The sequence below is a fragment of the Entelurus aequoreus genome, linkage group LG21 (genome assembly GCF_033978785.1).
Source record: "Entelurus aequoreus isolate RoL-2023_Sb linkage group LG21, RoL_Eaeq_v1.1, whole genome shotgun sequence".
In the NCBI taxonomy this organism is placed as follows: Eukaryota; Metazoa; Chordata; class Actinopteri; order Syngnathiformes; family Syngnathidae; genus Entelurus; species Entelurus aequoreus.
In genome coordinates this window covers 44,754,843-44,781,799 of record NC_084751.1, presented here as the reverse complement: position 1 = coordinate 44,781,799, position 26,957 = coordinate 44,754,843, and the positions used below count along the sequence as shown (strand labels likewise).

The 26,957-nt window shown below is 41.1% G+C and overlaps 1 protein-coding gene across 1 annotated transcript in view; it reads right to left on the bottom strand.

Moving 5' to 3' along the window:
- grin1a (glutamate receptor, ionotropic, N-methyl D-aspartate 1a) overlaps positions 1 to 26,957 on the bottom strand; it is a 114,105-nt gene that overhangs the window by 15,250 nt on the left and 71,898 nt on the right. The window contains 13 exon segments of the mRNA XM_062031695.1: positions 176 to 202; positions 10,776 to 10,921; positions 11,207 to 11,316; positions 11,581 to 11,657; positions 11,659 to 11,743; positions 12,350 to 12,507; positions 12,961 to 13,109; positions 14,583 to 14,695; positions 14,968 to 15,086; positions 18,906 to 19,070; positions 25,114 to 25,241; positions 25,536 to 25,671; positions 25,939 to 26,025. Of these exon segments, the coding sequence (XP_061887679.1) occupies positions 176 to 202; positions 10,776 to 10,921; positions 11,207 to 11,316; positions 11,581 to 11,657; positions 11,659 to 11,743; positions 12,350 to 12,507; positions 12,961 to 13,109; positions 14,583 to 14,695; positions 14,968 to 15,086; positions 18,906 to 19,070; positions 25,114 to 25,241; positions 25,536 to 25,671; positions 25,939 to 26,025 (1,500 nt within the window).

Sequence of the window (26,957 nt, the reverse complement as noted above, 5' to 3'; positions counted from 1 at the left end):
ATTGCTTCTCATGGACAACAATGCTCAACATAAACAACGGCTAATAAATCTACATGCATGCATCTTATTGCTAAGCATTGTTAACCGTATCCTTACAAGACCATTACTATACTCTCAGCTCAACAATCGGGTGTTGGTGTGCATAAGTAAACAACTCATATCAAGGTATTCTTACATCCTGAGTCTCTAGAGAGGAAGAGGGCTGCATAGGGGAAGAAAAGAAAAGTAAAATAAATGTCCATCCACCATCCTTTTTGCTTAAGAATATATCTTATGCATGAGCCAAGGGATCAGTCAAAGGGTGATATCTAAAAATGAATAAATAAATAGACGCTAGCAAAGCAAACATCAACATTCAAAGCCAGGCAGGTATATATATAAATAAAATAAAGTCAGGCTGCACTATCAAAAAGGGACATTTAGACAGCCCATTTAGAGTCATTATACCTTTAAAAAGGTATAATGGAAATTCACCCCACACATAAGGGATGAGATGGAATGAAATGCTTGATCGTAGGGATGTGCTGATCGTTCGGCCACCGGTCAGTATCGGACGAAAAAGTATGTGATCGCCATTGCCGATTAACGCCGATCCCAAATGCCGATCCCGTCCGGCTGATATTGTGTTCGTATCAGGGGTGCCCATTACGTTGATGGCGAGCTACCGGCCGATGGCGGAGGGTGTGTCAGTCCATCACCAAAAAATGAGCGATCTAAAAATGAGCAATCATCAATCTTCACCAAGACGTCACTTTCGTCACTTGATTGACATCCCGAGGGTCTTGAGAGACGACGCCGGCTGCCGCCAGAACCCCTAAAACAGGGGTCACCAACCTTTTTCAAACCAAGAGCTACTTCTTGGGTACTGATTAATGCGAAGGGCTACCAGTTTGATACACACTTCAATAAATTGCCAGAAATAACCAATTTGCTCAATTTACCTTTAACTCTATGTTATTATTAATAATTAATGATATTTACACTTAATTGAACGGTTTAAAAGAGGAGAAAACACGAAAAAAAATGACAATTAAATTTTGAAACATAGTTTATCTTCAATTTCGACTCTTTAAAATTCAAAATTCAAACGAAAAAAAGAAGAGAAAAACTAGCTAATTCGAATCTTTTTGAAAAAATTTAAAAAAGAATTAATGGAACATCATTAGTAATTTTTCCTGATTAAGATTAATTTTAGAATTTTGATGACATGTTTTAAATAGGTTAAAATCCAATCTGCACTTTGTTAGAATATATAACAAATTGGACCAAGCTATATTTCTAACAAAGACAAATCATTATTTCTCCTAGATTTTCCAGAACAAAAATTTTAAAAGAAATTCAAAAGACTTTGAAATAAGATTTAAATTTGATTCTGCAGATTTTCTAGATTTGCCAGAATAATTTTTTGGAATTTTAATCATAATAAGTTTGAAGAAATATTTCACAAATATTCTTCATCGAAAAAACAGAAGCTAAAATGAAGAATTAAATTAAAATTTATTTATTATTCTTCACAATAAAAAAAATAAATTTACTTGAACATTGATTTAAATTGTCAGGAAAGAAGAGGAAGGAATTTAAAAGGTAAAAAGGTATATGTGTTTAAAAATCCTAAAATCATTTTTAAGGTTGTATTTTTTTCTCTAAAATTGTCTTTCTGAAAGTTATAAGAGGCAAAGTAAAAAAATGTATGAATTTATTTAAACAAGTGAAGACCAAGTCTTTAAAATATTTTCTTGGATTTTCAAATTCTATTTGAGTTTTGTCTTTCTTAGAATTAAAAATGTCGGGCAAAGCGAGACCAGCTTGCTAGTAAATAAATAACATTTAAAAAAGAGAGGCAGCTCACTGGTAAGTGCTGCTATTTGAGCTATTTTTAGAACAGGCCAGCGGGCTACTCATCTGGTCCTTACGGGCTACCTGGTGCCCGCGGGCACCGCGTTGGTGACCCCTGATCTAAAGGCTTAGTGGCCACATGCGTGTACAGCACCTTTTAGCTCTTATTTCCAAAATTGTGTTCACTACTGAATTGGGGTCTTATGGCCACTTATGTGGACGCTTATACTGCCATCTGGTGGTGTCAGAAGAGTATAACATACAATGGAATTTGGAAAAATAAAAATGTAAAAATAAGAATTAGCATGTCACTAAACATGAAGTACACGTTTGTGTACTTATGGACTAAGTACATCGTATTAAAAGATGATTCTAAGTTGTTATTCTAATTAGGGTCTAATAAGCCCAAATAGCAAAGAGAAATTTAAAAAAACATGTAAACAAACAACTTGGGCCTTAAGAGGTTAAGAAAAAACGACAGACAGGAAGGCGAGAAACACTTTTTATTTTGACAGACTCTCGCGCCGTACCCGTTGCCAAAACTCTAAAGACCGACCGCGCAGTTCCTGTCGTCACAATAAAAGCCATGCTTCATACTGCCTTCGCTAACAAAATAAGAGTCTCGGAACGCTGGCGCGCACAAGCTAGCAAGCTACGGGAGTTTGCCCGCCAATGTATTTCTTGTAAAGTGTATAAAAAGGAGTATGGAAGCTGGACAAATAAGATGGCAAAAAGCAAGCACTTTCATGTGGTATTGGACATAAAGGAGGTCCCCATAGGGACAAGTCATGCCCGTTAAAAAAAGGGGAGCGGGGACGGTACTTTTTAGCGGCGGTATAGTACCGAATATGATTCATTAGTATCGTGGTACTATACTACTGTACAACCCTAGTACAAACTCATGCATTCTCCCAAGTCTGCTCCCTTAGACTGGAGTGTGACCTGCATGCTTTTCCATATGTTGTTTTGTAAAGTCTTGTACTCTTTCGCCCTTTTTGATGACCTCTCAGGGAACCCTGAAGGAACATGTATCCTTTTCACGATTTGAACGATTGGTGCAGCCGAAAACAACACAAGCGTAGGGCATTTTGTCTTCGAGAAAGGCTAAATGGTGCTTCTCAAACAATTGTACGTAGTAAAAGAGAATACCGTGTTGATATTGTCAGTCTGTCATAAGCACTTACTATTGATACAGTCCTGGTCAAAAGTTTACATATTGAAGAACATCATGTCATGGCTGTCTTGAGTTTCCAATCATTTCTACAACTCTTGTTTTTTTTTGTGATAGAGTGATTGGAGCACATACTTGTTGGTCACAAAAAAAACATTCATGAAGTTTGGTTCTCTGACATCACATGGACAAAGATAAGACCTTCTGGAGGAAAGTTCTGTGGTCAGATGAAACAAAAATGTAGCTGTTTGGCCACAATACCCAGCAATATGTTTGGAGGAGAAAAGGTGAGGCCTTTAATCCCAGAAACACCATTCCTACCGCCAAGCATGGTGGTGGTAGTATTATGCTCTGGGCCTGTTTTGCTGCCAATGGAACTGCTGCTTTACAGAGAGTAAATGGGACAATTAAAAAGGAGGATTACCTCCAAATTTTTCAGGACAACCTAAAATAATCAGCCCGGAGGTTGGGTCTTGGGCGCAGTTGGGTGTTCCAACAGGACAATGACCACCAAACACACCTCAAAAGTGGTAAAGGAATGGCTAAATCAGGCTAGAATGAAGGTTTTAGAATGGCCTTCCCAAAGTCCTGACTTAAACGTGTGGACAATGCTGAAGAAAAAAGTCCATGTCAGAAAAGCAACACATTTAGCTGAACTGCACCAATTTTGTCAAGAGAAGTGGTCAAAAACTCAAGCAGAAGCTTGTGGATGGCTACCAAAAGTGCCTTATTGCAGTGGAACTTGCTAAGGGACATGTAATTAAATATTAACATTGCTGTATGTATACTTTTGACCCTCACATTTTCAGTAGATCCATAATAAATTCATAAAAGACTTCATGAATGTTTTTTGTGACCAACAAGTATGTGCTCCAATCACTACATCACAAAAAAAAAAAAAGAGTCGTAGAAATGATTGGAAACTCAAAACAGCCATGACATGATGTTCTTTACAAGTGTATGTACACTTTTGACCATTTAAAAATGTACAGGTATTAAATGTGCTCAGTATCGATATTTGCGTTGGGCAATGTCACTCACGGATGATCGGTATTGGAATCGGTGGCATAAAACCCTGATCGGAACATCCCTAGTTAATAATAATAATAATAATAATAATAATAATAATAAATAATACCGTAAATGTCAGCTAATGTGCAAAAAGGAAACTTTATCTTGGAAAGAAAGCATCACATGACCAAAAATAGAGATGGTAAGAGGGTGGGCCGTGTGGTGTGAATTTCATCATGCTAAAACATTAAATGGATGAAAAGGTAACAAAACATAATAGAAGTAAAACACAAAACAAACAGCAGGACAAATTCAAGTTAGCCCCCCCCTCAGGTCACATGACCAGGCCCCTTTTTTTGTTTCTCCTCCCCGCCCTCCATATTTCTAAGGTCAGGTGTGCAACATCCGCCACGTTTCTCCTCTCACGCCCCTGGTGGCACGTGACCAGGTGGGCGGCGGGTGCGGACGGCAGAAGAAGAAGAAGAAGGCTGGCAGGAGGGGGGTGATTGGTGATTTTAATTAGGAATAACAAGACTCTCCTGTTGGAAGATGACAAGTTAGAGCATGGCGGAAAGTTGAGGAAACAAGCGTGGATTATTGTGAAAAAAAACCAACCTAAAAACATTCCCTATTTTTTTGTATTATTATTTTTGTAATCCTAAAGATGTCTGAGGCCTGATGAGGTGTGCACAGTCCTGACAGTGCATTACCGTGGGGACTCGCTTGTTTTATTTTGGAAAGGAAACAGAAGCAGGTCACCATGGTACTTCATCATCATCATCAACGCCAACATCCCTTCTGTCATCATATCGGTGTGCTCGGATCAGAGAGTGCACTTCTGACTGATGCCTTGCTTCACAGGGTGTGACGCATGGGTCGGTCAAATAAATTAGGAATTACGGTTGAATCTGTAAAGTCGAATGATACGACTTCTAAGTTCCTGCCTTTAATGTTAGTATACTGTGGAGGATGCATACATGTTTAAGAGTTCTTTCTTTTTACATAGCCATGTTTAGAGTAGCTAGTACTTTTCCTTTGTATATTCTACCAGTTTCTTTAGACATTTCAGATGCCTGGTTAGTGTCTTCACCCTTGGAATGTGAAATACAACACCCACTCTTTCCTTATCAGTGTTGCGAGGGTTAAACGGTTCTCCTAAAGCTTTAGTAAAACTTGAAAATATTCCAATTCTGTCTTGATGGTCCTTCTTACTCAGCATATATGTCATCAAAAGAACTTGGGATTGACCAGTAACTTAGATTCCCTGGGAGGAAGAACTGGTCCGACGCAACAATACATACCGTATTTTCCGGACCATAGGGCGCACCGGATTATAAGGCGCATTAAAGGAGTCATATTATTATTATTTTTTTTCTAAATGTAAAAGACTTCCTTGTGGTCTACATAACATGTAATGGTAGTTCTTTGGTCAAAATGTTGCATAGATGATGTTTTACACATCGTCTTCAAGTCCGATGCGCCGTTTTGTGGGCGGTCTTATTTACGTGGCTCACCTTCAACGGCGTCTTCTCCCCGTCGTCTTTGTTGTAGCGGTGTAGCGTGCAAGGACGGGAGTGGAAGAAGTGTCAAAAAGATGGCGCTAACTGTTTTAATGACATTCAGACTTTACTTCAATCGATAACGCAGCAGCATCTCCTCATCCGTGGCTCACTAGTGCGACAACAACGCCCGAAATGTGTCCCGTGGAAAAACCGTCTGACCGGAACTCTCTAATAACTAAAGTTCCTTGGGTGAATAATGTAAACTCACTACACCGGTATGTTTTAGCGCTTTCATGGCGAGTTTACTGACAGATATAAGTAAGAACTTTACACTACTTTATATTAGAAATGGCAACAGTGGAGGATGAATGTCACATAACAAGAAGATAGAGAAAAAAGAAGAAGATTATCGAACTACAAAGGCGGGCATGCGCAAATTTTCAGGACTTATGCAGATCCCAAATACAGATCAGCAGGTACCAGAAGGTAAGAAAAGTTGCTTTTGCATAATATTGCGAAACAAAACGCCAGATAATAGGTCTTACCTTATACACACACCATAATAATACTCCTATGTTGAAGCACAGTACAATCCATCAAGCGGTGTGGCTTCACAGCTTACCAAAGTCCTACTAAAACATTTTGATAGATTTTTGAGAGCCGTGTGTAATGTTCTAGATTTTCAATGGAACATTTTGCTGTTGTTTACTTGAGTCATATTGCAATTGTTGCATCTGACCAGTCTTTCTCTCAGGGAATACAAGTCACTGGTCAATCCCAAGTTCTTTCAGATGACATATATGCAGAGTAAGAAGGACCATCAAGACAGAATAGGAATATTATCAAGGTTTACTAAAGCTTTAGGAGACCAGTCCTACAGTCCGTTAGTAGCGGCATCTAGAAGCGCTCTGAAGATCTAACGGGAAGAGACAACTTATTGAATACGAAAACAGCCCCCACCCTGTCCAGAAAGGAATACAGCCTCATTGTTCTAACACAGATAAGATAAGAGGGTGTACTCCAACTCCCACATTCCAACGCTTCAAGGTAAAACACAGAGTTTACTTGCGGACATAAGATACAAGAGCAAAGTGTACACATGGGAAAATATTAGCTGCTTTAAACATGACTATGAATAAAGAAAGAACTCTTAAAAAATATATGCATTCTCCACACAGTCTACACGTATCTCTTATTTGTGACTGCCATCTACTGGTCACACTTATCGTTACAACATGTACCAAATAAAACAGCTCCGAGGTCGGTAAGCACAACCAGAATCATCCCGTACATTGAACGCACCGGGTTATAAGGCGCACTGTCGAGTTTTGGGAAAACGAAAGGATTTTAAGTGCGCCTTATAGTCCGAAAAATACGGTAAACGCACTGCAAGACTGCGTGTATCGGAGATTTTCGATGCAAGTCATCCGATTTTTTTTTGCTGACATCGAATCGCTACAAACATGGGATTGGGACACTTCTTCAATCAATCAATCAATCAATGTTTATTTATATAGCCCTAAATTCTTGTTACTCTGTACTCATTAGCAGCATGCGGCATGATGTGCCACATGGGGCAGTACGGCTCGGTTGGTAGCGTGGCCGTGCCTGCAACTTGAGGGTTCCAGGTTCGATCCCCGCTTCTGCCAAACTAGTCACTGCCGTTCCTTCCTTGGGCAGGACACTTTACCCACCTGCTCCCAGTGCCACCCACACTGGTTTAAAAATGTAACTTAGATATTGGGTTTCACTATGTAAAGCGCTTAGAGAAAAGCGCTATATAAATATAATTCACTTCACATATTTGGACCAGACAGAAGTGCACTTTCTCCGAGCGTCCTGCTTTCTTTACGCAGCCGCAATGGTTCATTCTTACATTACGGTTGCAGTCCAAATAAAGCCAGCGATGGAGTCTCCGGTTCCAGTGGTCGCCGCACTGAGCGAGGAGAAGGAAGCCACTTAAAACCGCAACGGTAGACTTCCATCATGACAGTTCCGTGGCCTACATACCCAAGTTGTCATTTCGAATTTGCGAAAACGGGATGGCACGGAGCAATCACATCAGTGCACCGAAACAGCATGAATAATGTCTGGCGTAGGACAGATCGGATCAGCTCGACTTCACGCGGGCCCTCGGTGCGCCTCGGACGAGGCCTCATTACCGCGGTTGATAGTGCCTTGAAGATTGCGCGGATCCGGCGACACTTAACGAACAGCGACGAGCGCGCTGGAGGCGTCTTTGTTTAGCCTTGCGGAAGAAAAATCGATGCGACGTTGATCCAAGTCATGCTGGTCTACTCTCAGTTTAGTTTCTGCAGTGATGCGCCACACCGCCCACATCCCACACCCCCACCCAGCATGCCATCCACAGAACATCCATGTCAGGACACTCACGACAACCACATACTGTACAGTCCTCTCGGTTTGCTAGCAATGTTTTTATACTGTACCTTCTGTTACATACCCAGCTCTGCTAAATGAACCCACATGGCCACATGAAGGAGTCCCGGTTGGGGACCCTCCGTTTAGAAAGTGCAAGGGGAAAAAGCCTCTCTCAAGAAGACCTTATAGGTTTGGATTTAAGTTTTGCATTGCTGTTTTAGTTTTTCCTTCTGTTTTTATCTAACAATGAAGATTAATTTTGCAGTTTCTTCGCCTGTTTTCTGCATTTTATTCACTGCAAAGATAGCTACGCACGCTCATTGGAACAAGTGGACTTCGGAAAAATAGTGCATTTAGGGATGGGTGCCGATTTCGGTACGATGGAATTTCGTTGATACTTCGAGTAGGGTTGTCCCGATACCTAAACTCACTACACCGGTATGTTTTAGCGCTTTCATAGCGAGTTTACTGACCGATATAAGTAAGAACTTTACACTACTTTATATTAGAAATGACAACAGCAGAAGTTGAATGTCCCATAACAAGAAGATAGTGAAAAGGAAGCTTATCGACTACGGGGTCGGCACGGACTACAGTGGCGGACATGCGCACATTTTCAGCACCTATGCAGATCCCAAATACACATCGGCAGGTACCAGAAGGTAAGAAAAGTTGGTTTTGCATAATATTGTGAAACAAAATGTCAGGGAGCTGAGCCAGAAGGCAAAGCTCTCGGTCTACCGAGCTATCTACATTCCTACTCTCACCTATGGTCATGAAGTGTGGATAATGACCGAAAGAATAAGATCGCGGATACAAGCGGCCGAAATGAGTTTCCTCAGAAGGGTGGCTGGCATCTCCCTTAGAGATAGGGTGAGAAGTGCAGTCACCCGAGAGAGACTCGGAGTAGAGCCGCTGCTCCTTCGCTTGGAAAGGAGCCAGCTTAGGTGGTTCGGGCATCTCGTGCGGATGCCTCACGAGCGTCTCCCTAGGGAGGTCCTCGTTGCACGTCCCACTGGGAGGAGACCCCGCGGCAGGCCAAGGACCAGATGGGGGGATTACATCTCCTCTCTGGCCTGGGAACGCTTCGGGATTCCCCAGGAGGAAGTCGCAAATGTTGCTCTGGAGAGGGAAGTCTGGGGGTCTTTGCTGGAGCTGTTGTCCCCGCGACCCGATTCCGGATAAGCGGTTGAAGATGGATGGATGGAAAATGTCAGATAATATGTCTGCTAATGGGTGCCATTGTGCGGTCCTTATACACACACCATAGTAATACTGGTATCTCTGACTACGGTAGCCGTAATGGGCCGACAAGCTTCAAAGTCGTACTAAAACATTTTGACAGATTTTGAGTGCTGTGGGAAATATTGTATATTTTCAATGGAACATTTAAAGTTTTGGTGTTGTTTACTGGCGTCATATTGCAGTCGATACGTATCTCTTATGTGTGACTGCTATCTACTGGTCACACTTATCATTACTCCATGTACCAAATTAAATCGATTCGAGGTCAGTTAGCACAACCAGAACGATTCCGTACATTTTGCGCACCGGGTCGATTTTTGAGAAAATTAAAGGATTTTAAGTGCGCCTTATAGTCCGAAAAATACGGTGAATAAACGTCATTTAAATTTTTAACACACTCTTTTATTAACACATTAACATACGCAGAATTACCAAACATTGGTGCAGTGGACCGATTCCCACATACCGTATCGATTCAAATCTGAAATGTACCCATCCTTAAGTGCACTACAAACACGTGTTTTGCTCGAAATTATTCGCCATATTTATCCTAAAAACTAGCATAATCTGCAGGGTACATTTGTTTTTGGTTTATGGTTTTCAGGAGGATCTACAATAACATGTGCATGGCGGCACAGCATGAATCAGCTAGATGTATTGATAAAACAGTCAAAGGTCTGTGATTGAACCAGGTCATTGATTATGTATGTGTTGCCCCAGAGTCCTGGGCATGACGTTAAAGTGCATCCGGCAGTGGAGGCTCCTCTATGGGGTCTTGGGGCACTAGAGGTTAACCCCTTTACTACTGTTACCCCAGGTGGCCCTTGGCAAAGGCCTAGTACCTGACTGCCCCCTAGCCAGGGATACGGTGAAGACCTCAACGGCAGAGCAGGTGGAAGACGGTAGATGTAAGAACTACCACAACGGCTGCGATAGCGGAAGAAGGCACCCCCACATCCACGTGGGCCCAGTTATGGGGAAACAACAACCCAAGACCTCAACGGTGGAACAGGCTGAGGATGATTGTTAACCCTATGGAGCGTCACAACGGCTGGGATGGCGGATGAAGGCTGCAGCAGAAAAGGGTCCCTAGTCGTCTTGGACTCCATGCCACTGGACCCTGACCCGGATCTGTCAAGGATCGTGTGGTGACTGTCTGTGCACCAGTCTCCCCACGTTAAACAAAGTCACGCACAGGCATCCTCCGTAAAGGGATACCCCCCTACCAGGAGGATCGTCATCCTCGCTTCGAGTGACCGCCGATGATGATGTTGCCCCAGAGCAGGAAATCAATGATATCATGAAAACTCACAAACTAACAGTGCTGCCTTTTACTTTCTGTTTTTATGTTTGCATCACCTGACTTTATAAAGATAGCATGCGCCATTGCAGAACTTTAGAGAATAGTGGTTCAAGATGTTAAGTCAGTCTTGGTGTAAGGGTAACTAGGACTGTTAGCTAATCATTTGGCAGGTGATGATTTCAAAAATGTTTTGTCCTTTGGATATTCTGCTGCAGATTTAGGGGATATCACAGATTCTCACATTCTGCACATGGTTTTAGAAGTTTGTGCAGATCAGTCCCGTTCGCCCTGGTTGGGGGTGGGGGGCAAAGGAAGAGGCTCTTACCTGCAGGTTCTTCCTCCAAACATTAACGGCCGCAAAGGCGAGCTGCATCTGCTTCCTGCGGGCGTCTTTATGGCGCTTATAGGCTATTTCGATGAAGATGAGGAAGATCCCGGCTGCTATGCCTCCAGCCACCAGCATGAAGACCCCTGTCGATAGAGAGCGAGAGAAGAGAGAGCAAAGAAAGTGTGAGCTGCTGGTCTCGGAACCACACATCGCTCGCACTGAGCCTGAACTACGCTCAGTGGGCCGCACACCGCCTCCGTACGACACATGACTAACGACCGACCACAGAGTCACAGCACAAGATACTGTACAGTACATAGCGCCCACACTAAAACAAAGGTATTGGACAAAAAAGGGCTACAGTACCTTATCACTGCAGTTTTTGTCCAATCACTTTTAACGCTTTGCCTACGTCTTAAGGACCATACCTGCCATGTTTTCAAAGGTGAGTGTGGCTGGGGCATTGCTCCGTGAGTCACACTCCTGGTATCTCACCCAGGTTTTATCTAGGTCTTCCATGAAGCCGTTCTCATGAGAACTGTAAGAGGTCAAGGGTGGTGGGGAGAGAGTTGACAAAGTTAATGCTCGGGATGTCGGGACTCCTGGAGTCGCTTCTACCAATGGGACAGACGACAAGACGAAGACAGACAGTGAGGCCAGGAAGGGGGGAGCTAAAGACAGAGATGTGACACAAAGGCGATGGCTAAAAACAATGGTCAACGGCGACCATAGAAATCATAGATAAGGAACAAACTAAATCAAAAACATTAAGACAGGTAATGCACCTTCGGCTGGGACAGACCTGAGAATGGCCAGGGACACATTCTGTTTCCAGGGGCTGTCCTTGCGCATGCCTATGCCAAAGCCCGAGCGGAAAAAACAGCTCTCCCGTGGTCACCAGGTCGCACTTCTGCGAGGCTTCAAACTCCAGCACCGCAGAGTCCCAGATGAAAGCATGCAGCTTGCTGTGGGGGGAGGGGGAAGGGGGAAGGAGGGTAGGAGGAGGTAGGGGGAGGAGGAAGGTAGGGAGGAGTGGAAGGAGGGGGTTACGGTGCAACAGTACAATGATCTACATACACATTTATTGTTGGAGACCCTCTCTCTCTCTCTCTCTCTCTCTCTCTCTCTCTCTCTCTCTCTCTCTCTCTCTCTCTCTCTCTCTCGCACACCACATCGTGTTCGTCATTCAGCGTTTACCAGGTACCGACATGTAATCCAATGCCAGATGAGTGAGGGCGACTCCCCCATTGGACTCTCATAGATGTTCGCCAGGGTGCAACCTGTAAAAGGGTGCTCCTTCACTCATCGTTAGCTGTACCTCACACTCTTACCAGCGTGCTTGTCCCGCCCCCTTTCCCTGGTCTGAATGTAACAATGGGCCTGGATCAGGCGGAGGCGCCACAGTAAAGTCTTGCAGCTTCCACCTGATCCACAGGTCCATAGGTCCTCCTGCCCCCTCCTTCCCCAGTCCCAACTCCACCTGACCTGACCGGGGCGGCACTGACTTTGTGCTTGACAGGCTGAGCGGCCGGCCGACTTGATGCGGTCGGCGCGGCCTGGCCGAGACTCACTTGTCACGCACTGCCTGGATGGCCTCGGCGGCACTCTCATAGTTGTGCTTCTCCATGTGGCGGTACATGGTACTAAGCTCCACCTGCCGCCGGAAGTAGATGTCCACGGAGCTCTGCTTCACCGTGGCGTAGATGAACTTGTCCGATGGGTTTCTCAGCTGTGCAAAGACATTGCAAACACCATAAGACTGGGAGGAAAATGTACTGACTAAGGTTTACAAAATTGACGGATTCGCGGATTTCCTCCCTTCACACCAGAAGCTGTTCAACTGCTGAACTCCGATGGTGCATGCTCTGTAGCAATGGATACCAATCAACCACCCCATGCTCTCCATCTTTGCACTTAACTTGCACGTGTCTGTGCTGAACTACTTTTATTTGATTTGGTTCGCGGTCATTGTAAATTCTATATGCCCTACGGCAGGGGTGCCCATTACGTCGATCGCAAGCTACCGGTCGATCCCAGAGGGTGTGTCAGTCGATCGCCAATCAGGCATTGAAAAAGATTAACCAAAAAATTAGCAATCATCAATCTTTAATTTCCCCTCGAGGATTAATACTTCAAACTTCCCTTATCTTTAAATGGTGACATTTATACTATTATCATTTACCCTTGGGTCATTGATGCCGGTGATGCGCTCCTCAGGCCGGTCCAGCACCAGGAAGGCAGCCAGGTTGGCAGTATAGGAAGCCACAATGATCATGGCAAATCCAGCCCACACCATACCCAGGATTCTCGCTGAGAAGCTGCGAGGCGCACCTGCAAGTTTAAGGTTGAACTCAGATCAGTTTATTTTCCAGCCTAATTTGACAGTTTAGAATTCCCTTCGGCATCAAAACTGGATCCACCGACTCAACTCAGATAACTCGAGATTACAATGAATGACAAAGAGCATCAACAAACAAACAAAAAAATGTTGACTTCATTTAATAACTTTATATAACTATTATACTATATGATATTATTAGTTAAGCATTCATTCCGAATTAATTGACTATTGTTATGGATTTTCCAACAACATTTAATTGTTAATAGAAATCATATTTTGTATGATATGGTTTTGTAATAACTAGTATTTATTTGAGTTGATCCAATAAAAACTTTTTTTTGTATAAAGTAAGTATTATTTTCTTTTGAATTTACATAACAGAAAAAATCAGTAAAACAACCAAAAATAAAACACAAGTCTATAATATCTAATGGAAGTTAGCCAAGGAAGGAAAATTGAAACAATCAATGACAAAGAAAATACAGAAAAAAAATATATCTGTTTTATTTTATATATATATAAAATATAGATATTTATGTATGTATACGTTAGGTCAGGATAACGGATAAACCACAGAAAACCTTGACTATATTAATGTGTGTATATATATATATATATATATATATATATATATATATATATATATATATATATATATATATATATATATATATATATATATATATATATATATATATATATATATATATATATATATATATGTGTATGTATGTATGTATGTATGTATGTATGTATGTACAGTATATATTTATATATATTTTTTCCCCCCAGTTTTATGTTCTTTGTCATTGATTGTTTCAATTCTGCTTCCTTGGCAAACTTGAATTAGATATTATGGACTTGTGTTTTTATTTGTTTTATTTTTTAACTGATTTATTCTGTTATGTAAATTTAAAAAAAAAAACTTTATGTAAAAAAAGTTTATATTGGATCAACTCAAATAAATACTAATTATTAAAAATAATCATATCATACGAAACATAATTTTATTAACAGTTAAATGTTATTGAAAATCCATAATAATAGTAAATTAATTAGGAAAAAAAAAATATATATATATATATTTATTTATTTATTTTCTGTTTTATTTTCTTTGTGTATATATATATATATATATATATATATATATATATATATATATATATATATATATATATATATATATATATATATATATATATATATATATATATATATATATATATATAAAAAAATATATATATATATATATATATATATACACATAAATATATATATATATATATATATATATATATATATATATATATATATATATATATATATATATATATATATATATATATATAAAATGATTGCAACAATGCAATACATTAAGTTTTCATACACCCCTATTTATGCCAGCAGCTATAATGAATGCATTATTAGCATTTTCCCCCACTGTTCCATTAAGTGCATCTGACCTTCTCCAATTCCAGAGTTCAGCAATACTCCCCAGGAGAACCACATGGCAGATGACAAGGTAAGGGCATCTTCCTCCTCTTCTTCACTGTTTACTTTAAATCTTCCAAACGGGCTACAAGGGGAAGACATTGGAAGGGTTGCAGGAGACAAAGTGAGACCTCGCAGTGAACGTGCATAAGAAAACAAAAACAAAAAACCCTGAAAGCCCAGAGAAAAGGAAAACAGAGACAAGAAGGCAGCACAGGGACAAAATAGTGGAATGGTTGGAGTCAATCTTCACCTCTGACTGGCTTCTTGTCTAAACTGAGGGGAAGATCTGCAGCGGTTAAGAGTGCACACACACACGCACACACACACACACGTACACACACTTTCCCCGTGTACCTGAACCGGTCTAGTAGGTAAAGCATCACCGCCACCACATGCACCGAAAGACCCACCAGCAGCCACAGAGTGCTTTGGAAGGGCTGCATGAAGGAGTCTAGTGTACTGCGAGGGATTTCCTGGAAACAAAACACCAATATTACTACTCTATATTGATGAATATTGTTACATTTAACTATTTATTCTTTAAGCCATTTTACTTAATGTGATTATTTTACTGCAAAAGATTGGATTTTTCAATGAATAACTAGAAGAGGCAATTCCTGGATGAATTGCGTGTGAATGCTCCAATGCAGAAGTTGAACTGAAATGCTGAAGGAATGTAGTTTAAATGTAAGAATAGTTTGAATGTTGAAGAGTTTGAATTTCCAGGAAAACCGGAATTTGGTTTGGAACTTGGGAAAGTGTTAGTTTGAATGTCCAGGATGAGTGGAATGTGTTAATGTTAGAATGGTTTGAAAAGGTTGAAAAACGTGGGAATTGTGCAACTTGGAAAAATGTCCCATTCATTTCAATGAGAACTTCCTGGAAATTTGGGATTTTGGGAAAAGTGGGATTTAAAAAAAAAAAGATTATGAGCATGAATTGGTTGGTGTTACAATTGTTTAAAGTTGAAGTAGTAAATGGTATTAGGGAATTTCTGGAAAAGCGGGAATTATTTTGACCTTGGAAAAAGGGTAGTTTGAATTTCCAGAATGGTGGAATGTGTCGAAGGTGGAATGGTTTGAAATGGGTTGAATAATCTGGGAATTGTGGAAGTTTGAAGAATGTCCCATTCATTTCAACAGGAATTTTCCCAAAAAATGGGAATTTCGGGAAGAGCGGGAATTTTAAATGAAAATGGTAAAAAACTTGAATGGGCTGAATGAGTTCCAATGTTGGTGTTTCATTTTTTCAAATCAGTCGAAAATTGTTGAAGTAGTAACATGTTGAAATGAGAAATGGTAATACGGAATTCCTGGAATTTCGGGGAAACCGGGAAAACTTAGTTTTTTTGGTCCTGATTAAGAGGAATGTTTTGACCGTGGAACGGTTGAAATGGGTTGAAAAATGTGGAAGGAGTAGTCGCCAGAAAAAGGGTGGAAATAGGGCTTTGAAAAACAGGAGTTCTGGAAAATCCTGGATTTTTTTGAACTTGGAAAAAGGGAAGTTTGAAGTTCCAGAATGGTGGAATGTGTCAAAAGTGGAATGGTTTGAGTGGGTTGAATAATGTGGGAATTGTGGAAGTTTGAAGAATGTCCCATTCATTTCAATGGGAATTTCCCCCAAAAATGGGAATTTCGGGAAAAGCAGGATTTTTTTTGAAAATGGTAAACAACTTTGAATGGGCTGAATGAGTTCAAATGGTTGGTGTTGAAATGTTTCAAATCAGTCGAAAAATGTTAAAGTAGTAACATCTTGAAATGACAAATGGTATTACGGAATTCCTGGAATTTCGTGAAAACCGGGAAAACTTTGTTTTTTTTCTTGATTAAGAGGTATGTTTTGACGGTAGAACGGTTGAAATGCGTTGAAAAATGTGGAAGGAGTAGTCACCAGATTAAAGGGTGGGAATAGGGCTTTGGAAAAACAGGAGTTCTGGAAAATCCTGGAATTTTTTTGAACTTTGAAAAAGGGAAGTTTGAAGTTCCAGAATGGTGGAATGTGTCAAAAGTGGAATGGTTTGAGTGGGTTGAATAATGTGGGAATTGTGGAAGTTTGTAGAATGTCCCATTCATTTGAATAGGCATTTCCCCAAAAAATGGGAATTTCTGGAAAAGCGGGAATTTTTTAGAAAATGGTAAAAAACTTGAATGGGCTGAATGACTTGAAATGGTGGTGTTGACATTTTTCAAATCAGTCGAGAAATGTTAAAGTAGTAACATCTTGAAATGAGAAATGGTATTACGGAATTCCTGGAATTTCGGGAAAACCGAGAAAACGTTGTTTTTTTGTCCTGATTAGGAGGAATGTTTTGACCGTGGAATGGTTGAAATGCGTTGAAAAATGTGGAAGGAGTAGTCGCCAGATTAAAGGGTGGAAATAGGGCTTTGGAAAACCAGGAATTCTGGATAATCCTGGAATTTTTTTTAACTTGGAAAAAAAGAAGTGTGAATTTCCAGGATGGTGGAATGTGTTGAAGGTGGAATGGTTTGAATAGGTTGAAAAATGTGGAAATGGTGGAAGTTTGTAGAATGTCCCATTCATTTCAATAGGAATTTCCCCCAAAAATGGGAATTTCTGGAAAAGTGGGATTTTTTTTGGAAAATGGTAAAAAACTTGAATGGGCTGAATGAGTTGAAATGGTGGTGTTGACATTTTTCAAATCAGTCGAGAAATGTTAAAGTAGTAACATCTTGAAATGACAAATGGTATTACGGAATTCCTGGAATTTCGGGAAAACTGGGAAAACTCCGTTTTTTTTCTGATTAAGAGGTATGTTTTGACGGTGGAACGGTTGAAATGCGTTGAAAAATGTGGAAGGAGTGGTCACCAGAAAAAAGGGTGGAAATAGGGCTTTGGAAAACCAGGAATTCTGGAAAATCCTGGAATTTTTTTGAACTTGGAAAAAGGGAAGTTTGAACTTCCAGAATGGTGGAATGTGTCAAAAGTGGAATGGTTTGAGTGGGTTGAATAATGTGGGAATTGTGGAAGTTTGAAGTATGTCCCATTCATTTCAATAGGAATTTCCCCCAAAAATGGGAATTTCTGGAAAAGCGGGAATTTTTTTTGAAAATGGTAAAAAACTTGAATGGGCTGAATGAGTTGAAATGGTGGTGTTGACATTTTTCAAATCAGTCGAGAAATGTTAAAGTAGTAACATCTTGAAATGACAAATGGTATTACGGAATTCCTGGAATTTCGGGAAAACTGGGAAAACTCCGTTTTTTTTCTGATTAAGAGGTATGTTTTGACGGTGGAACGGTTGAAATGCATTGAAAAATGTGGAAGGAGTGGTCACCAGAAAAAAGGGTGGAAATAGGGCTTTGGAAAACCAGGAATTCTGGAAAATCCTGGAATTTTTTTGAACTTGGAAAAAGGGAAGTTTGAACTTCCAGAATGGTGGAATGTGTCAAAAGTGGAATGGTTTGAGTGGGTTGAATAATGTGGGAATTGTGGAAGTTTGAAGTATGTCCCATTCATTTCAATGGGAATTTCCCCCAAAAATGGGAATTTCGGGAAGAGCAGGAATTTTAAAAGAAAATGGTTAAAAACTTGAATGGGCTGAATGAGTTCAAATGTTGGTGTTTCATTTTTTCAAATCAGTCGAGAAATGTTAAAGTAGCAACATGTTGAAATGAGAAATGGTATTACAGAATTCCTGGAATTTCGGGAAAACTTTGTTTTTTTTCCTGATTAAGAGGTATGTTTTGACGGTGGAACGGTTGAAATGCGTTGAAAAATGTGGAAGGAGTAGTTGCCAGAAAAAAGGGTGGAAATAGGGCTTTGGAAAAACAGGAGTTCTGGAAAATCCTGGAATTTTTTTAACTTGGAAAAAAAGAAGTGTGAATTTCCAGGATGGTGGAATGTGTTGAAGGTGGAATGGTTTGAATAGGTTGAAAAATGTGGAAATGGTGGAAGTTTGAAAAATGGCCAATTCATTTTGAATGGGAAAAATGTCCCGGAAAAGCTGGAAATCTGGGAATTTTTTGGAAATTGTCAAGGGAAAGCCCGCGATTCCCGAATAGGCTAAACAGTTTGAAGTTGGAACGCTTTGAATCGGGTGAAAAATGTGGAAGGTAGAACGCGCCCAAATCTGGAGAAGAATACTAATAAGTTGAAGTTGAATAACTAGATGAATGTTGGTGTAGAAAATCATGTGTGAATGTTTTGGAGCATTCACACAATCATCCCTAAACGTGTGAAAATGAGCATTTCTGTTAAAAAAACAAGTCATGTGAACAAAAGCTACTTCATGTTGTGTGCAGTTCAAATAATACATAAAGTCATAAGCATACCTTTTTAACGAGTATAGTGAGGCCTTGATATTTGAAGGGTTTGGAGAACTCAATGTATTGTGCTCGCTCGTTGTTTATAGTCAGCGGGGCCACAATCATATCCGCCAGGCCCCCCAGGAGCTCTCCCATCATGCCATTCCACTCTTTCTTGTTACTGTTGTTCACCTACAAGGCAATAAATATGACAATCATCACCGTTAAAATACAACATTTGAAATACGTGGTGGTAGGGTTGTCCCGATAACGGTACCAAAATGTATTTGGATACTTTTCGATACTTTTCTAAATAAAGGGGACCACATAAAAATGGCATTATTGACTATATTTTAACAAAAAGTCTTACTGTACATGAAACATATGTTTATTATTATAATTTAGTCCTTAAATGAAATAGTGAACATACTAGACAACTTGTCTTTTAGTAGTAAGTAAACAAACAAAGACTCCTAATTAGTCTGCTGACGTACCGTATTTCCTTGAATCGGCGCAGGGAATATAGTATTCGCACGTCTAGAATTACTGCCGGGTCAAACTCGTTCCTCAAAATAATTAACGCATGCTTGGCCTTATCGCAGGTTCATTATTAACGCCGGATCAAAATATTAATTTTATTATCGCATGTCTATCATTTTCGCCGGGTCAAACTCGTTTCGCAAGATATTTAGCATATGTCTAGAACTTCCGCCGGGTCAAATTCGTAACGTCACGAGTGACGCTTTACCTGTCCTCATTTTCAAAATGGAGGAAGCTGCTTTCAGTAGTTTGCAATCGCACAAAGGAAAAAAGATAAAGAGCTATTCAGTAGGATTTAAGGTCCAAGCTATTGAATACCGGTACAGTAAGCAGCTATGTTTTATTAATATACCGTAGCTGCGTGTGTCAAATACTGTATGAGTCATTAAATGATTCCCGCCTCTTGGTGGTAGAGGGCGCTAGTGATCCTTCTTGCGACTTCCGGTACTGCGGAAGAAGTGACAACACGCAGCAACAGATTTTTTTTTTTTTCCTCTCACCTGAACTTTTAACATGGAGGATTACATACCGGTATCTAAAATAAAACAGTTTTCTAAACTGGACTTTCAATGGAAGCAGGAGGTAATAATTAAAGGAATATCTCCATCGAGACAGAGAGACTTTTAAAACTGAAGAAAGAAAATAAGGAAGACTTCTATAAACAAGTTATCGATGCTTTTGGTCAGAAGGAGCTGCAAATGGACTCCATTTTTAAGTACAGGTAAGACCATAATAACGTTTTTTTTTAATTAAATGTGCTTTTCATGATGGTATGCTTACATCACACTCAAAGCGCACGCCTAAATTTACCGCATTCCTTTTGGTAAACGCCGGAGTGAGAAGAGGTTTTAAAATAATTAGCGCATGCACAGCCATCCCGCAGGCTTCCGGTAAACGCCGGAGTGACAGGAGGTTTTAAATTAATTAGCGCCCCTGCGGGTATTCAAGGAAATACGGTATGCTGTAACATATTGTGTCATTTATACACCTATTATTTTGTACACATTATGAAAGACAAACTGTAAAAATAGATTATTTGTTCATTTACTGTTAATATCTGCTTATTTTCTGTTTCAACATGTTCTATCTACACTTTTGTTAAAATGTAATAAGTTTTGGATGATACCACACATTTAGGTATCGATCCGATACCAAGTAGTTACAGGATCATACATTGCTCATAATTTAAGTTATCATGTGTCCAGGGACGTATTTCCTTAATTTATGAATATAATATGATTTTTTTCCTGAGTTTATAAACATAATATGAATTTAAAAGGAAAAAGATTTTGTGACGATAAAAAATATCGATGTAATCATAGTAGTATCGACTAGATACACTCTTGTACTTGGTATCATTACAGTGGATGTCAGGTGTAGATCCACCCATGGCATTTGTTTACATTGTGACGCCGGTGAGCTATTGTATCCTCCTACGGTGTGTAGTGAAGCATGTTTAGCTATTCCTTATTATTCCAACTTACTTTATTTGTCATCATGGAGGCGAGGATTAGTGATTTAGAAGTAGCTAAAACACTGCGGATGGATGTTAGCCGCTAAAAAGCTAGCCATGTTTTAAAGCACCTCTTCCTGAGGGTGTTTCAGTGTTATAACTTCATCTTTATCTTTACTTTGTAAGCCAAAATGCGTCCATTCTCCCTTTTCTGTCTACACACTGTGTCTGCTTGTAAGTACTCTGTGTGTGCGCGCTGCCGAACATGCTCCTCTGCTCGTAAACCCAGCATGCCTGTAAAAAAAATAAATGGGGAACCGGTACTTTTTAAACAGAATATAGTACCGTTTTTGATTCATTAGTACTGCGATACTATACTAGTATAGTATCGCGTAGTTCATGTTATACTATTTTTGTGTTTGAGCATTTTGGGTCACTTTAGGCAAATTGATCAAATTTCAGGTTAAAGCAACAGCTTTTAGGATACTTTTACTGTCCTACATTGCCAAAATAGTATGTAGCAGTAAAACAGCCACTATTTAGACTTAGACTTAGACAAACTTTAATGATTCTCAAGGGAAATTGTCCCACACAGTAGTTGACCACAGAACTTTCCTCCAGAAGGTCTTATCTTTGTCCATGTGATGTCAGATGAAACAAAAATGGAGCTGTTTGGCTGGGGGCTTTCTTTGTGTGAAAAGGATTTGGCTTTTCCCTTGGAATGCCATATCAACTAGAGTAGCCGATATGAATGTATCGGTAAAGTTGAACTCCTAAAGCTTTAGTAAAACTTGAAAATATTCCAATTCTGTCTTGATGGTCCTTCTTACTCAGCATAACGTATTTCCTTGAATAGCCGCAGGGGCGCTAATTAATTTAAAACCTCCTGTCACTCCGGTGCTTACCAGAAGCCTGCGGGATGGCCAAGCATGCGCTAATTGTTTTAAAACCTCTTCTCACTCCAGCGCTTACATTATCATGAAAAGCACATTTAATAAAAAAAATGTTATTATTGTCTTACCTTTAGGTATAAATGAGTCCATGCCAGCTCCTTTTGAAGAAAAGCATCGATATACAAGTCTTCCTTATCTTTCTTCAGTTTTAAAAGTCTCTCTGTCTCGATGGAGATCTTCCTTTTAAGTATTACCTCCTGCTTCGATTGAAAGTCCAGTTTAGAAAACTGTTTTATTTTAGATATGTAATCCTCCATGGTAAAAGTCCAAGCAAACAATGGCCGCGCACTCTTGCTGCCGGTTGTCTTCTTCTGCTGCACCGGTGTTCTGCAGTACCAGCAGTCGCAAGAAGGATCACTAGCGCCCTCTACCACCAGGAGGCGGGAGTCATTTAATGACTCATATTTGACCCGGCGGAAGTGCCAAGCATGCGCTAATTATTTTGCGAAACGAGTTTGACCCGGCTGTAATTCGAGGCATGCGAATACTATATTCCCGGCGCCAATTCAAGGAAATACGGTATATGTCATCGAAAGAACTTGGGATTGACCAGTAACTTAGATTCCCTTGGAGGAAGAACTGGTCCGACGCAACAGTCTTTACGTGTAGGCCCACTTCAAAGTAAACAATGACGAGTGCTATGGATTTGCCAATATATTTTGTCATCACTTATGCTAAAAAGAAAAAAAAAAAAATGCCCCAAACGTGATTTCTTATAGTAAAATATGTTTTTTTTACAAATGTGTTTTGTATTTATCACTGTTCTGGGTAACTCACGCTAATAGTTTCTTTTCATTTTAAAGGCCTACTGAAATGAATTTTTTTTATTTAAACGGGGATAGCAGATCCATTCTATGTGTCATACTTGATCATTTCGCGATATTGCCATATTTTTGCTGAAAGGATTTAGCATAGAACAACGACGATAAAGTTCGCAACTTTTCGTCTCTGATAAAAAAAAGCCTTGCCCCTACCGGAAGTAGCGTGCAACACCGGAGGAAGGACTGCTCATATTTTCCTATTGTTTAACACCAGCAGCGAGAGAGATTCGGACCGAGAAAGCGACGATTACCCCATTAATTTGAGCGAGGATGAAAGATTCGTGGATGAGGAACGTGAAAGTGAAGGACTAGCGTGCAGTGCAGAACGTATCTTTTTTCGCTCTGACTGTAACTTAGGTACAAGCTGGCTCATTGGATTCCACACTTTCTCCTTTTTCTATTGTGGATCACGGATTTGTATTTCAAACGACTTCGGATACTATATCCTCTTGAAAATGAGTCGAGAACGCGAAATGGACATTCACAGTGACTTTTATCTCCATAACAATACATGGGTGAAGCTCTTTAGCTACTGAGCTAACGTGATAGCATCGGGCTTTACTGCATATAGAAACAAAACAAATAAGTCCCCGACTGGAAGGATAGACAGAAGATCAACAATACTACCAAACTCTGGACGTGTAAATACACGGTTAATGATTTCCAGCTTAGCAATGCTGTTGCTAACGACGCCATTGAAGCTAACTTAGCTACGGAACCTCGACAGAGCTATGCTAAAAACATTAGCTCTGCACCTACGCCAGCTCTCATCTGCTCATCACGACCCGTGCTCACCTGCCTTCCAGTGATCGACGGTACGACGAAGGACTTCACCCGATCACCGATGCGGTTGGCGGCCCGGAGACGGAGGAAGTGAAGGTGAGGTTGTTCGGCTAGCGCAGGGGTCGGCAACCTTTACCACTCAAAGAGCCATTTTGGCAAGTTTCACAAATTAAAGAAAGTAATGGGAGCCACAAAAAAATTTTTAAAATGAAAAACACCGCATACAAAGCTTAAACGCTTTGTGCTATGTTAACCAGGGGTCTCCGACACACGCACCGGCACGCACTTTAATGTGGAAATTTGATGTTAGTGCAGCCCGCGAGTTTTGAATGAATGGCGCTCGATAGCGTCATACTTGCCAACCCTCTCATTTTTCCCGGGAGACTCCCGAATATCAGAGCGTGATGACACTGCATTTGGCGCCCTCTACAGTCTGCCCTAACAGTGTACCTGCTCGACCACAAGTAGAATGCAATTTCAGCTTGCTCACGTAAGTGACAGCAAGGCGTACTAACTCAGCAGCCACACATCTTACACTGACGGTACCAATACCCAGAATCCCATGCAGCCCTAACTCTTCCGCTCAACCAACGCACGGAGAGGGGGGATTTGGTGGTAGCGGGGGTGTATAATGTAGACCGGAAGAGTTAGGGCTGCATGGGATTCTGGGTAATGGTTGTGTTGTGTTAATGTTGTGTTACGGTGGGATGTTCTCCAGAAATGTGTTTTTCATTCTTTTTTGGTGTGGGTTCACAGTGTGGCGCATATTTGTAACGTAACAATGTTAAAGTTGTTTGATACGGCTACCGTCAGTGTAAGCTGTGTGGCTGATGACTAAGTATGCTTTGCTGTCTCCTGTGTGTGCAAGTAATAACAACATGCAACATGTGGCTGGACTGGCACGCTGTATGTAAATGCTATAGAGGACAATTACTGCAGTGCAATTAGGGCACGCCCTTTATTTAGTAATTAGAGTGTAAATAGGATTATTTTTTCCCTGGGAGTAATCTATGAGGGACACTGAGATCCATAAATCTCCTGGGAAAATCGGGGGGGTCGGCATGTATGTAGCTGAGCCGCATCAGAGTGGTCAAGGAGCCGCATGCGGCTCCGGAGCCGCGGGTTGCCGACCCCTGGGCTAGCGCGTCTGCTATCCTCAAAGTCCTCCTGGTTGTGTTGCTGTAGCATGCCGCTAATACACCGATCGCACCTACAGCTTTCTTCTTTGCAGTCTTCATTGTTCATTAAACAAATTGCAAAATATTCACCAACACAGATGTCCAGAATACTGTGGAATTTTGGGATGAAAACAGAGCTTTTTTGTATTGGATTCAATGGGGTCCGAATGCTTCCGTATTAACCGTTGATGTCACGCGCATACGTCATCATATCTACACGTTTTCAACCGGAAGTGTGGCGGGAAATTTAAAATTGCACTTTATAAGTTCACCCGGCCGTATTGGCATGTGTTGCAATGTTAAGATCAGACTGCGTGGTCGGTAGTAGTGGGTTTCAGTAGGTGTGTCATTTTGCAAATAATCTAGGAATCAAGAAAATGTAATGTTGTGTTTGGAAAAGTGAAACAAGACACACAGTTAGTCAAATTGTGTGTAAAAAAACTGTAAATAACATTGCCCCTGTGTTTCCACCAAAAACGACCAGTGGTGCGGTAAGACGACACTCACCCGCTCCTGGGTCCCAAATTTCCCATCAGCCACCAGGTGAACCTCGTAGGTAAAGTTCATAGTCATTGCCAGCTTGATCAGGAGATCAATGCAGAATCCGTAACAACACTGCGGTACGATTGGGCGTCCTGTAACCGAAGGAGAAACGGTTGCGAGTCACAATCAGCGTGGAGGGAATCGGCCGGCTGAATGATTTGATGTCCTGAACCGGCGCATGTAGACTGCACAGATGCGTCACACACACACACACGCACACACACACACACACACACACTCCAAGCACATGACACACATCTGCATGGCACACTCAGCTCCATGCATACATATATAGATACCTACTGCATATATATGTATGCATCTCCAGTGGGTGTCTGTGCATTAAAAGCACATGGATGATGATAGAGACGTCCCTGATGTGTTACCTGGGATGGTCTCATTGGGCCCCGTGCAGATAACCTTTTTAATTAAGACTCCGTTCAGTGTTATTTCCTCCTTGCACGTCCCATCCGGCATAGTGGGCTTCACGTACACAAATGGCTCCTGGTGTATTGTCACTATCTACAACAACAACAAAAAAAAGCTGTTGATCACATGGATCGGGATCTTCCCCGTTCTGGTGAGGAACAGCAATGGAGGATGGAAGAGCCCGAGAAGCAGACAGGAGACAGACACAGGAGTTGGTTTGGAAGGACATTTCATGTTGGATGCGAGCGCTTATGGACATGGGGAGGATGAATTGGCGTTTGAAGAACACATGTTAACATGAACATAAGTTCATTTCAAACAATCAGATCGTGTTACCGTGTCAATGTGGAGCCAGCTTACCTTCAGTCGAGTTGACATCTGGAAGCCTTGTGGTTTTTCTGTCTCCCCGCCCGGCCAGATAATCTTTCGCTGATTGTTCATTACCACCTACACACACACACCACACACACGTACGTACAGTACATAACAATTTCACGGGAGGCTGACAGTAGGTGTGCAGCCACAGCTGTTCTGTTATTTATGATTGACCTTTAACTTCTGTGTCCTAACCCAATGTGTTGGGATCATAGGCGCCGATCCCGGACAATCATACTTGCCAACCCTCCCGATTTTCCCGGGAGACTCCCGAATTTCAGTGCCCCTCCCGAAAATCTCCCGGGGCAACCGTACTCCCGAATTTCTCCCGATTTCTACCCGGACAACAATATTGGGGGCGTGCCTTAAAGGCACTGCCTTTAGCGTCCTCTCTCACCTGAAAAGGAGACTATTATATATGTCTCCGTTATCCATAGGTCTACCTATAACCCATAAAGTAGGCAGGCACGGAGCTATTTCTCAGCGGGTGTTTATTCCAGCCGGGCACTTTAATACACTGACACACAACATCCGGATTCCCATCATGCATTGCTTCAAAACTACGGCAAGTAGTAATGTCCCAAAAACATAACAGAGACTTAGCAGAAGAACGAAGAAGAGACATGGCGACGACGAGTAAGAAGAAGAAGGACGCTTGCAGGAAGGATGAGATCACCTTCCTAGGTTCCATTCTAGAGGCTAATCTTTCCTGTGATAAAGTGGCAACCAAGGTAATCAAAAAGGTCGACCAACGAACGAGATTTCTCTATAGAATTTCCTCTCTGGTCAACAAAAGCACCTTGAGGATTCTGGCGGGAACTCTCGTTCAACCCTTTTTCGATTACGCATGCACCTCCTGGTACCTTAGCACCTCCAAAACCCTCAAATCTAAACTCCAAACATCCCAGAACAAGCTAGTCAGATTACTTCTAGACCTCCACCCCAGATCCCACCTCACTCCTACCCACTTCTCCAAAGTGGGCTGGCTCAAGGTGGAGGACAGG